We start from the raw sequence: 12,482 nt of genomic DNA on the forward strand, positions 1-12,482 counted from the left end.
AAGATGGCAGATGGAATTTAATCTGGACAAATGTGAGGTGATGTGACTTGGAAGATCTACTGCAGAAGGAAAGTATACAGTAAATAGTAGAGCCTTTGAAATATTAGCATACAGAGGGATCTAGGAGCACAGATCCATAGTTCCCTGAAGGTGGCAACTCAGTTAGACAAGATGGTCAAGAAGACCAATGGCATGCTGGCCTTCATCGGTCAGGATGTTGAGTATAGGAATTAGAAAATCACGTTGCAACTGTATAAGACTTTGGTTAGGTCGCATTTGGAGTATTGTATACAATTCTGGTCACCGCACTACCAGAAGGCTGTTAATGCATTAGAAAGGCCGCAGAAGAGATTTACCAGGATGTTGCCTTGTTTGGAGGATATGGAGTATGAAGAAAGGTTGAACAAACTTCATTGGAGTGTTAGAGCTTGAGGGGGGATCTGATAGAGCTTTATAAGATTATGACAGATTTGGATAGCGTGGATAGTCAGAGTCTTTACCCAGGGTAAATTACTAGGTTGAGAGTGAGAGGGGGAAGTTTAAAAGAGATGTAAGGGACAGGTTTTCACACAGAGTGTGCTGAATGCCTGGAAAGTGCTGCCAGAGGAGGTGGTGAAAGCAGATTCTATAACAACATTCAAGAGGCATCAGGATAGAACATGAACAAGAAGGGAGTAGAAGGATATGGACCCTGAAGAGGCAAGAAAATACTAGATTAGAGAGGCACCTGCGATGGCACAGACTCGGTGGGCTGAAGGGCGTGTTTCTGTGCTGTACTATTCTTTGTACATTGGCTTTGACATTTCAACAGTTACACTTCAAAGAGATTCTTCAATCGCAGACCTGTTTTTATACACCTTGGGTTAAGATGTAGGCAAAGAGGATGGTCCTTTGATTGCAGGCCTGTCTTTATTACAGCAGCACGGTGGTTAGTGCTACTGCCTCACAGCGCCAGGGACTTGGGTTCGGTTCCTGGCTTGGGTCCCTGTCTGTCCGCCCCCCCCCCCCCCAAGTGTCTGCGTGGGTTTCCTCCCACAGTTTGAAAGATGTTCTACTTAGGTACACTGGCCGTGCTAAATTCTCCCTCAGGGTACCCAAACAGACGCCGGAGTACTGCAACTAGGGAATTTTCACAGTAACTTCATTGCAGTGTTAATGTAAGCCTACTCGTGACACTAACAAATAAAATAGTTGAATGGAGACACGGCGAGTAGGGCAATTTCATGGTAACCTCATTGCAGTGTTACTGTAGGCCTACTCGTGACGCTAATAAATGAACTTTAAACTATTCACCTTGTGTTAGTGGGATTAAGGTGCATACCATGTCTCAGAGGGGTTAAGGCACGGGCACAGGGGTGGTGAGGAATGATGAAGAGGGAGGGGGCGTGTCCAGGGAAGCTTTGATTGACGGGCGATTACGCACGGTGCGTCTGACGTCACCCAGAGGCCGAAAAGGCTGTGTGGGATCGGGACGCCGCGCGCGCACAAACACAAGGTAAAAAAAAATCCCCTTTAAAACACAAACAAACAAACCAGAGCAGAGAATGCGGTCGAGAGCGAACGCAGAGTCAATAGCCAAACAAGTGTGGCCGCTGGGCTTCACTGGAGAGTGGAAGAAAATGGGGTCAAACCTCGGCGCAGCAAATTGATGGTGGGGGGGTGGGAAGAGAGTAAGAAACACAGAGATAGAGGAGTTGTGTGGAAATGGCCTCAATAGAGGCCCCAGGCCCCTCCTGAGAAGCAAAGATATGTTGGCTTTGTACTTGGGGTAACTAGGTAGGCAGCATTCTCTGGATCCAGGCCCTGGTGTCTGTGTGGGTTTCGATCATGATGGGGTGGGGGGGAGGAAAATGGGGCGGGCGGGGGGTTGAAAATTTGCGGCCGTCGGGCTCCGCCTCACGTGACTCTGCTTGACCAATGAGGGAGCGAGGCCGGCGACTCGTGACCAACTCCCCGCCAATCCACTCCCTCGCTCCCCCCCCATCTCCCGACAAGGAGTATGGGGGGGGAGCCGCGTCGTAAACGATAGCGGCTGCTGCCGCCGCCACTTCCCAACACCCCCCCCCATAACCACATCGAACGGCCTCAGGCCATTACCCAAACCTTTTGTAGTTAAAACCGTCGGCTGTGTTTTTTTTCAAACGCTCTCACCTTCAGCGGGCCGTGCGACGCCACCGAAAAAATATGTGTGAGGGAGAGCGGGGGTGCCCCCCCAGTTATGACTCACAGGCAGGGTAGCGGCCAATGGGGGTGCCCGTTCGGCGTCACATGGCCGTCTTCCGCCAATGGGGACGGTCGGCGCGGCTCACGTGGGGCAGTCCCGGCCAATGGGCGCCTCCAAGATGGCGGGCGGTATATAAAGCTGTCGTCGAATGTTGGGGAGGGGGGGGGCTGGGGGTGCCGTTCGCCGACCGGAGGCTTCCTTTCAGCGGAGTGACTCGTTGTCGGGCTTTTATTAAAAAAAAGCGGAGAGAGGGTGGGGGTGGAAAAAAAAATCAAGAAAGGAGAAGGGGCAGAAGAACTTGGATAGGGGGAGGTGTGTGTTTGTGTGTGTTGGGGGGGGGGGGAACGGGAGAAGGGGATAGACACACACATATTCCCCTGCCTCCAAAGGCGCCGGCTAGCCGGTTGCCCTCTCCCACACCAAGGGTGGACTCGTAAGCCGGGGGGAGGGTGGCACGATGGAGCGCGAGAGCGGATCCTCGGCCCCGGCAGGCCCAACCACACGGTGAGTGTTTGATGGCGGCGGGGGAAGGGGGGGGGGCTGGTGGTGCGGATTGAGGCCAGGCCGCAAGGCGGAGAAGCTGATGGGTGGTGAGGAGGAGGGACGGGGGAATTGTTGGTTAGATGGGGGGAGGCAGAGGCCGGCGATCGAGCAAGGGTGCGGGTGGGCATCGGCTTTTTATTGTTGTCGGCGCCCTGAGCGGGAAACGGCTTCCTGACGCCATTTTGTGCGTGCGGGAGGGCCCGGAGCCTGGGAGCTGGGCGCCACTTTTGTACGCGTTGTGGTGAAATCGGAACGAGCCCGCCCGCTTCAAAATGCCGGATTGGACGAGTGCGGAGCCTCTGTGCCCCCTCCCTTCCAGGCCTTGGCTAAGTGCCTGGGCTCTTGTGTGCTGCAGGGCTGAAAACGCTCCCCATCCCCAAATCGCCGAAGGTACAAGCTGCGTTTTTGCGCTGAGCTGCTTCAGAGGTTATTGAGCGATTTAAAAGGGGCCAGAGATGGTAATTGTTTGATTCTGAGTAGAGATGCAAATGCATCCCTAAAGGTCACTTGTGTATTTCGGGTAAATGCTGAATTCGTAGCTTAAAACCACGCATGAAGTGTAGCCCAAATCAAATATTCATTTAGTATTCGGACGTTTCGTTTTCATGAATGCTATTTGGAGTTATCCAAGGCCGTACAAAGGTTCCTATGATTTGTTTACTTAAATAATAATTCAGGTGTCGGCTGTTTCGACAAGTAAAAGTGCATGTGCGGAAGTGCGAAGTTTATGGGCTTTATCTCGATTTTTTTTAAAGATAGGCGTAAGCTACCGCAGTAGAAACCTTTTCCTCTCGCCATAAAGCTAAACTGTGCAGTTGCAGTCCGTCCTTCGTATTATGTATAGTCACTCCAGAACCTGACAGTCAACAGGAATGCGGCTGATGGTGCAACCATGGGAACAGAAGTAGGCCATTTAAGCCGTCAATTCTGATTGACTTTCTGTTGAATCATGCCTGTGCTATATCTTGATTCACATTTGCTTTGCTCTTCTGTAACTCTTTCCTATCAATTTTAGACCTGGCACATCAGAAACATCATTACCTTTTCACTTTTGTATTTCAATACCCTCGAGGTAAAGGCCAGTATCATGTTACTCCTATTGAATACATTTCACGTGCTTTGATTTATGTACAAGCATAGCTAAATTCCGTTCCTTCTCTATAGTTCTCACCATTAAAATTGATTTATTTATACCGGTCTAAAGTTGGTGACTTTGTACTTCGCTTGCATTGAACTTTATCTGCCATGGTTTTGCTCACTTGCAGAGTTTGTCATTATCCCATTCTTGCTTCCAACTCCCATCTGCACTCTGTCTCATCCGTAAACTGATATGTAAAACTGTCATCTGTCATTAATGTACACAGTGAAAAGCTGAGGTGCTACTACAGATCCCGGGGGACATCTCTTGTCACCTTCTGTCAGTCAGAATGCTCTCAATCCCTTGTCTCTCTCTGTTCTACGTCCCACCTAATTAGCAACTCTTGTCATACTGTTACCACCATTTCCTCTGCTTTCATTTTTGCTGTTAATCTCTTGTACAATCCTAATTAAATGCCTTCTGGGATTCATAAGGACAACATGCATTCACAATCTGTATTTTAAGAGATTTGGACTCTGATTCCATATCAACCTTCACCATGTTGCTTTTAGTTTGATGGTTGATTATGTAATATTGCAAATTAGGGTTAATTTGATGTTACTTTATTGGCGTTTGTCTCCAGAATAAGTCGTCATCAAATGCACTTCAAGTTTGTATTGTGTTAAGCTTGTAGTTGAATCCTTGCACTGACTAAATTGCTGTTCCTCAACATTGCATTTACCTCACCAGTAAATATAATAATAAGGATATTTTCATGTTGTAAAAGGCTTAACATTGTTTTTTCATGTTGTGATGCATCAAGGTAACATGTCTTTGGAAAACAATTTTTAATTAACTATATGAATTATCAATATCCATTTATCATTGGGAATATGGTTATAATATCTCTGGGTTGGTATTTGATGCAAGAACTATTTCCAAACAAGTTTAAATGTACAAGCAATATAATTAATAGGTATGCAAAATTATTCTTTTTATCCAAATTTTATTCTATATAATGTTGAACTTTCATACTTTTCACAAACCTAAGAAAATTCAATAATGTTTGTAGGTGGTGGCATATCTTGCAATATATCTGTAGGAAGACATATGGTGACAGAACTGTAGATTTTTTAACCAATATTTTCACTTGGTTATGGGCCTGTCTTCGGTGCAGTTTGCCTGTAGCAAATAGAGTATCTTTTACATTTGGTAATTGTAATTTTAAGTGGCTTGTGCAGTTTGAATTTCTATTGTAAAAGCTGTTCTGTATAATTTTGCAATTGGTTTGAGAACATAAGAACTAGGAGCAGGAGTAGGCCAACTAGCCCTTCGAGCCTGCCCCGCCATTCAATAAGATCATGGCTGATCTGTTGTGGTTCAGTTCCACATTCCCGCCCTCTCCCCATAACCCTTAATCCCCTCTCTTATCAAAAACCCATCAACCCACGTCTTAAAAATATTTAGCGAGGTAGCCTCCACCACTTCAACAGGCAGAGAATTCCAGAGATTCACCACCCTTTGAGTGAAGAAGTTCCTCCTCAACTCCGTTCTAAACCGCCCCCCCCCCCTTTATCTTGAGGCTGTGCCCCCTAGTCCTACTGTCCTTTCTGAGCGGGAAGAGTCTCTCCACCTCTATCCTATCCATCCCATTCATCATCTTATACGTCTCAATGAGATCTCCCCTCATTCTTCTAAACTCTAACGAGTACAAGCCTAGTTTATTCAGCCTCTCCTCATAACTCAACCCCCTCAACTCTGGTATCAGCCTAGTAAACCTCCTCTGCACTCCCTCCAAGGCCAAAATATCCTTGCGTAAGTGCGGCGCCCAAAACTGCACCCAGTACTCCAGCTGCGGCCTCACCAATGCCCTATACAGTCGCAGCAAGACCTCCCTACTTTTATATTCAATCCCCCTCGCTATGAAGGCCAGCATCCCATTAGCCTTCCTGATCACCTGCTGCACCTGCAAGCTGGGTTTTTGCGACTCATGCACAAGGACCCCGAGGTCCCTCTGCACCGTCGCCTGCTGCAGTTTTTCGCCACGTAAGTGATAATCCTTCCTACCAAAGTGGACCACCTCGCACTTGCCAACATTAAATTCCATTTGCCATTTCCTGGCCCATTCGCCCAGCCTATCTAGATCCTTCTGTAGACTCTCCACACCCTCCGCACAATTTGCCTTTCCTCCAATCTTGGTGTCATCAGCAAATTTCGACACCCTACACTCGGTTCCCTCCTCCAGATCATCTATATAAATGGTAAATAGCTGAGGCCCCAGCACCGACCCCTGAGGCACTCCACTAGTCACCATCCGCCAATCCGAATAGCACCCATTGACCCCCACTCTCTGCCTCCTATTTGACAACCAATCCTCTATCCACGCTAACACCCTACCCCCAACTCCCTGTCCCCTGACCTTCTGCAATAGCCTCCTGTGAGGTACCTTGTCAAACGCCTTCTGAAAATCCAGAAAGACCACATCCACCGGCTCTCCTCTATCCACCGCCCTAGACACATCCTCATAGAACTCCAGTAAATTTGTCAGACACGACTTCTCTTTAACGAAACCGTGCTGCGTCTGCTCTATCAAGCAATTCCTCTCAAGATGCCTCGCTATTTCCTCCTTGATGACGGATTCTAACATTTTACCTACAAAATGTTTGAGGGAAGAAGTATTTTTAAATTTGTGTATTCTTATGCAATAGGTGATATATGATGCTTAGGAAATCTTGGCTGCTGTGGTTTCAGGGCTCAATTATAACAAAACTTAGACGTGAGATGCTGTATCTTTTTTTTGGTCTGTATGTATAATCTATATCTGCAGAACATGAGTGCTTATTGATGTATGCCAATTAAGTTGTGGGTCTGTTGACTCTTTTAAGCCAGTGCCAGATGTTTGTCACTGCAAAATAAGGGAGGTGGGGCTATTTATTGAAAAAGAATGACTTGATAGTAAAGTAAATGGGTGAATTGATATTTAGCTTAGTACATTTTGATTCAAATTACAAGAATTATTCACGAAAATAAAAGCAAATGACTGCAGATGCTGAAATCTGAAACAAAAACAGAAAATGCTAGAAAATTTCAGGTCTGACAGCATCTGTGGGGAAAGAACAGTTAATGTTTTGAGTCTGTCCTTTCTCCACAGATGCTGTCAGATCTCTGGATTTTCTGTTTTTGTTACAGGAATTATTGTCTGCCTGAAGTGCAGACTGGTTAAGCAATTACACATGCATCCAAAATGTATAAAGTCATTTTTCTTTAAAATTATTACTTCCATCCAATTCACAGTTGACTGAAATATTGTATTCTATCATATTGATGTATTGTGCCTCAGTTACTTTTGATATAATTTTTTTGGGACTAATTAGGAGTTTGTCCAAGAAACAATAACTTAATATAATACACCTTGATGCTTCACAGGAGCATTATAAATCAAAAGATGACTGGTAACTGTTTTAGATGTGTATTAGGAATCTCCTGTGTCTTTTGATTTACATCTCCTGTTCTTGTTGACACCAATTGGCTCAAGTTGAGTTTTATATATTGACATGCATGTAGCTTTCTCTTGTATTTCTGGTACCTAGTTATTCAGATCTGCCTTCAGGAAAAGTACTTTTTATAACAACACCAGAAATCTTTGATTTTAGTACTTATGTTAACTGTTTTCATTTGGAATCCTATGATTCATTTGAACTAAAGCATTTGTGTTAGTTTGTATGGATTATTCCTGTGCAAAAGGATAACACTCTAAGTTCAAAAGATGTAATTGTTATATGGAGGAATCAATTCCTTTCTAATGTTAAATTTAATTTATGAAGACTGTGACAGCAACACTTTCAGTTCGCCTCGCTTCTAAAAGCATCTGGGGGAGGGAGAAATTTAGTTGGGATTTGGGAAATGAGTGGTATGATTTTTGTTACTAATTTTTTGTACTTTGCAGTGCGATCTCTTGCAAAGATATAGGTCCATCAAGGCAAGATAGAAGAAAACTGTATATGTATGTGTGTGTTTTAAAAAAAAGTCAATTTGAAGCATTTTCCTTGTCTGATGATTCTGCAAGGGAAATAAAAGTTAACATTTCTGCAACACCTGATTTGAACCAGAAAGTCCCCAGGGTAAAAATTTCTTGCGTGGAAATTGAGTAGCTAGGGGAATGGGAGGAAGGGAAGTGTCTGTTCACAATCTGATGTGAAGCCTGCCAATTAGCTCACTCTTTTAATAAAATACAATGAATTGATTCACTTGAATATGTGACATTACTTTGTACTGATTAGACTTTATCTGGGATGTTTTTCTTCCCTTCTGAGGCATTGGCATTTAAATATGGTACAGTTTCGTGGATGGTGCCACACTTCTGTTTGTTGTCGACAATGTGATATCACTTGAGAATGTGTTGCCAGCTACTCCATTCCTCTCCCTGCCAATTGTGAGGCTGAACTAGACTGTTCCACAACCTTTGTGTTCTATTTTACTGTGAGGTGACCTTTCAATCATCACCACATCAGAGAGTACCTATTTCCCCTTCTGCAACATTACCCATCTCTGCCCCATGCCCCAGATCATCTATAAATACTCATCCATGCCATTGTCATCTCTAGATTGGGCTATTACAATGCAGTCCTGGATGGCCTCCCATCTTCCACCCTTCAACACAGTTCATCCAACATCTGCTTGTGACTCGAGCTCCATTCACACGTCACTGTCTGCTTTTGACCCTACATTTGTTCGTGGTTCAGAGCCTCAGTTTTAAAATTCTTATCCGTATACCTACAAGAAATAGAGAATGTCTAGGGATGCTTTACTGTTTGAAGGTGCTACATAAGTTGAAGCTATTGGTAATAATTCATCATGGAGCATGCTCAAACCTGTCATGCCTGCCCATATGCATTTTCATCAGATGGTATTGGACAGAAGTAGGCAGTGAGTAATATTGGTGGATGGTATTTCGCTTTTCCACCTTGGAAATGCTGAACCAACCAACAGGACCTTTTACTCAGGTTGAGACTAACTAATTGAACATGAGTCAACACAAATTTTGCTTATGATTTAGCAACTTGCATTATGCTGAACCAAGCGAGCTCGTGTATTTTGGTAAACACAGACTTAGTGTTGCGTGTATGTACGCAAATGTTTTTAATTTCTATTGGTCAATATTATTAAGTTATTAGTGGAGTGTAGTGGTAGATGTGTAAATTCTTCATTCAGCCAATCTGTGTTTGAAATAGGATTTCATTGAAATGAGTTGGTTATTGAATGACATTTTCAAACCTGCATTGGTGAAACACATCAAACTGTGTTCTTGTCAGAAGAGGAATTTAAACCATTAGGGTTTTAAGTTATTTGCTGGAGTAATTTTGAGGTGATGTGCGTTGGTTTGTGGGTAACTTCCCTCAACCCACATATTTAGTTTTTGCATGCCATGCAAGTTGTTGCTTTTCCAGTGGAACATTTGTTTTACCAAGGTGAGAGGAACCATTTTAAAAACAAGATGTTTGAAAAGCTCAGCAGGACTGGCAGTATATCTTGTGGAGAGAGAAGCAGTCAACTTTACAGGTTGACCTCCCATTGGAACTGATCAAGGTCATCAGCCTGAGAAGTGAATCTGTGGAGTAGTCCCAGCATCTGCTATTTTGACTTCAGGTTTCCAGCATCTGTGGTAATTTGTTTGAATGAGGAAAACTACACAGGGATACAGCAAGAAAGCATTTCAGTGAGGATTGTCACAGATTCTTCTGGAGCTTCTGAATTGTGCTTCGAACCATAGAAACCCTGCAGTGAGAAGAAGGCCATTTAGCCCATCGATTCTGCACAGACAACAATCCCACTTAGACCCTATCCCATTAACCCCACATATTTACCCTGCTAATCCCTCTAACCTACGCATCGTGGGACACTAAGGGGCAGTTTTAGCATAGCTACTGCACCCACTCTGCACATCTTTGGGTTGTGGGGGGAAACTAGAGCACTTGGAAGAAACCCACGCAGACTTGGGGAGAACATGCAAACTCCACATAGATGGTGAGCCAAGCTCAGAATTGAACCCAGGTCTCTGGAGCAGAGAGGCAGCAGTCCTAACCATTGTGCTACCTCCCTTCTGTAGCATCGGTATCCAGTTTTTTTGGCTGTCCATCTATTTAACTTTCCTGAATGACACCGCAACCTGTAGCAGGTCTTGTGACACAATGGTAGTGCCCTACCTCTCCACCAGAAGCTCCAGCTTCCAAGTCTAACAGCAGGATTAGTCGGCCAAGGAAGGAGTGTTCATCCTGCAGTTCAATTGGTTGATCAGTTTGTGAATCTTTCCAGCATTTCCCTACTACCCCTAAAGGGGAGAAAGGTGTGTGCGTGTAACTAAAACAGTGATCTGTCTGTGATGGACCGCACCATGAGGAACAACTTCAATGATGTGTCAAAATAAAAGCTGTGGATGAAGGTTAACTAGTTTTTTTGGAAAGTGAATTGGGAGATCAGAAATAGCTGAGGGCTGGTTGGGTTGCTGTTGAGTATTTGTATTAAAACATATTTCTCCCCCTCTACCCAGTCAGTTAGCAATGTTTGTTAGTTGATATTTTCCCTTCCAGTTGATCTGTGTTGATGGGTTTATAGTCTGGTCTAGGTGACTTATTGATCATTGGCTGCTTTCATTGGTCCGTGGGAATTGTTAATACAGCCTCTGTGGTCTATAAGAACCATTCCTCTAGTTTGCAGCATTTCCAAGTCTTTATAATGTTGTCAGCCATTAATAACTAATGGATTGGTTTTCGTTTTAGCTACTTGCAATTTTATGCCATTTTTCTTTCGTGCTGTGCAGTGCCACAATCTGATAGTCTCTGTATTACTTGCATTTGACAAGAATTTCATCTTGCGTGCAGCTTAGTATTATGCTGCGTGAATGTATTTTAGCTGACGGGCACGCACCCCTTCAGTGTTTGCTGTTTTGTTATTTATCTCTCTGACCTAAGATCTTTTGAATTTCTCTCTCGATTTGATATTTTGGTTTCCCACTTGTAAAAGATTAAAATTGGAATGGTTGTGGGGAGAAGCAGGAGGGAGGGTCACAAAGTTAGAAAGTCATCCCAATGTTGCAGACTCTAGGAACAGATTTTTTGTGATAGTGGGTTAAGAGGAATAATTTATAATCTGTTTCATTCTCTGGAGGATGCTTTTGATACTAGTCTATTCTGTAATAAATAGGCTTCTGAATTCAACTTTTCTTGCCATGGGAGAAAGCTGGAGTAAAGGAAGGAATGATGCAGAGATGCCAGCGTTGGACTGGGGTAAACCCAGTAAGAAGTCTCTGAACACCAGGTTGAAGTCCAACAGGTGCTACTAAGTAAACCTGTTGGATCTTAACCTGGTGTTGTGAGACTTCTTACTGTGTAAAGGAAGGAAGCCAGTGAAGTGACCTTGGTGAAAGGCAAAACACTGCAAATGCTGGAAAATCTCAGCAGGTCTGACAGCATCTGTGGGGAGCTGTCCAACGCCGGCATCTCCACATCGGGAGATGTGCAAACATACTTGTTTGTGTGTTTGGCTGTAATTGATAGGAATGCCATAGACAAAAAGACTAAGAATGTAAATGATAATGATGACAGCTAGGGATGGTGCTGGATTTGTTCTATTTTCTTTGTCTTTAGCTCTGATGCGGGGTCATCCAGACTCAAAAGTATTCTCTTGCCTCAGATGTGCTCAGATTTTCCAGCATTTTCTGTTTTTGTTGTAGTGACATTGGTTGCTTGTGTGCAGCGAGTCATGCAGTCAGTTTGTGCTTCAAGTAAGGTTGTTCTGACATTTAAAAAAAATCTTTGAACTTTTAATGCTTCATTGACATTTATTAGGTTAACTTTGACTGGATGAATATTCCTACCATGTTGTTTGGATTTGATAATGTTGAATAGCTGCCAGCTACTGGATTTTGTAGCGCTCAGACTGAATCTGAATCTAGAGGAACAGGGATAAAATTAGATTACGGGCTGTAGTAGTTTAGTGTCAGGGCTATACAAAATTATTTGGATTTGTTGGAACTCTATCTTAAGTGAAAGGCAACTGGTATTTTATTTTAAAATACCACAGATGCTGGAAAGCTGAAATAAAACCAGAAAGTGCTGGAAAACAGCAAGCCTGGCAGCATCTGTGGAGAGAGGAACAAGAATTAACATTTCAAGTCAGATAACTGTTTCTCTCCTCTACAGATGCTGTCAGACTTGCTGAGTCTTTCCTGCACTTTGTTTTTATTTTAATCAGGCTCTGACCGATGCCAAAGGGGAGGAGTAAACAGAATCTGTTGTGCAGACAGTACTTCCTCCATGCAAATTTTCCTGCATATGTCATCTGGTCTTAACCAATTCTGTGTAGGAGGGAGAATTTTCACAAAGGGCGAAAAGCTTATGAATGAGTCAGCAGTGAATGTGGGTGGTTATGCGAGTAATCTATAAAATGCAACAATTTACTGACAATAGAACTTAGAAAAGCGGATTGCCAATAGCGATTTGAATGAAAATGAATAAATATAGGCCGATGGGATTTTTTTTGTCCAGAAATCAACTGTGTTATTGTTGGCATTCAATAAGTTTCTAACCTATTTACAGATATATGTACAATTAATTAACCTGGTTTGCGGAAAATAAAATT

General features: G+C 43.6%; 1 protein-coding gene across 4 annotated transcripts in view; it reads left to right on the forward strand.

The window, feature by feature from the left end:
• Positions 1–1,396: 1,396 nt before the first annotated feature.
• The window catches only part of LOC145360983 (bromodomain-containing protein 4-like), a 157,797-nt gene continuing 146,711 nt past the window's right edge, over positions 1,397–12,482 (forward strand). For 3 of the 4 annotated variants that reach the window (XM_080216496.1, XM_080216497.1, XM_080216499.1), the window contains exon 1: positions 2,583–2,728. In XM_080216496.1, coding sequence (XP_080072622.1) covers positions 2,682–2,728 — 47 coding nt within the window. In that variant the 5' untranslated portion in view covers positions 2,583–2,681. Of the gene's footprint in view, positions 1,496–2,582; positions 2,729–12,482 lie in introns of those variants that run through there. The other variant, XM_080216498.1, reaches the window with a different exon arrangement.

Source organism: Carcharhinus amblyrhynchos, chromosome 33 (assembly GCF_965287045.1).
Source record: "Carcharhinus amblyrhynchos chromosome 33, sCarAmb.v2.hapA, whole genome shotgun sequence".
NCBI classification, from domain to species: domain Eukaryota; kingdom Metazoa; phylum Chordata; class Chondrichthyes; order Carcharhiniformes; family Carcharhinidae; genus Carcharhinus; species Carcharhinus amblyrhynchos.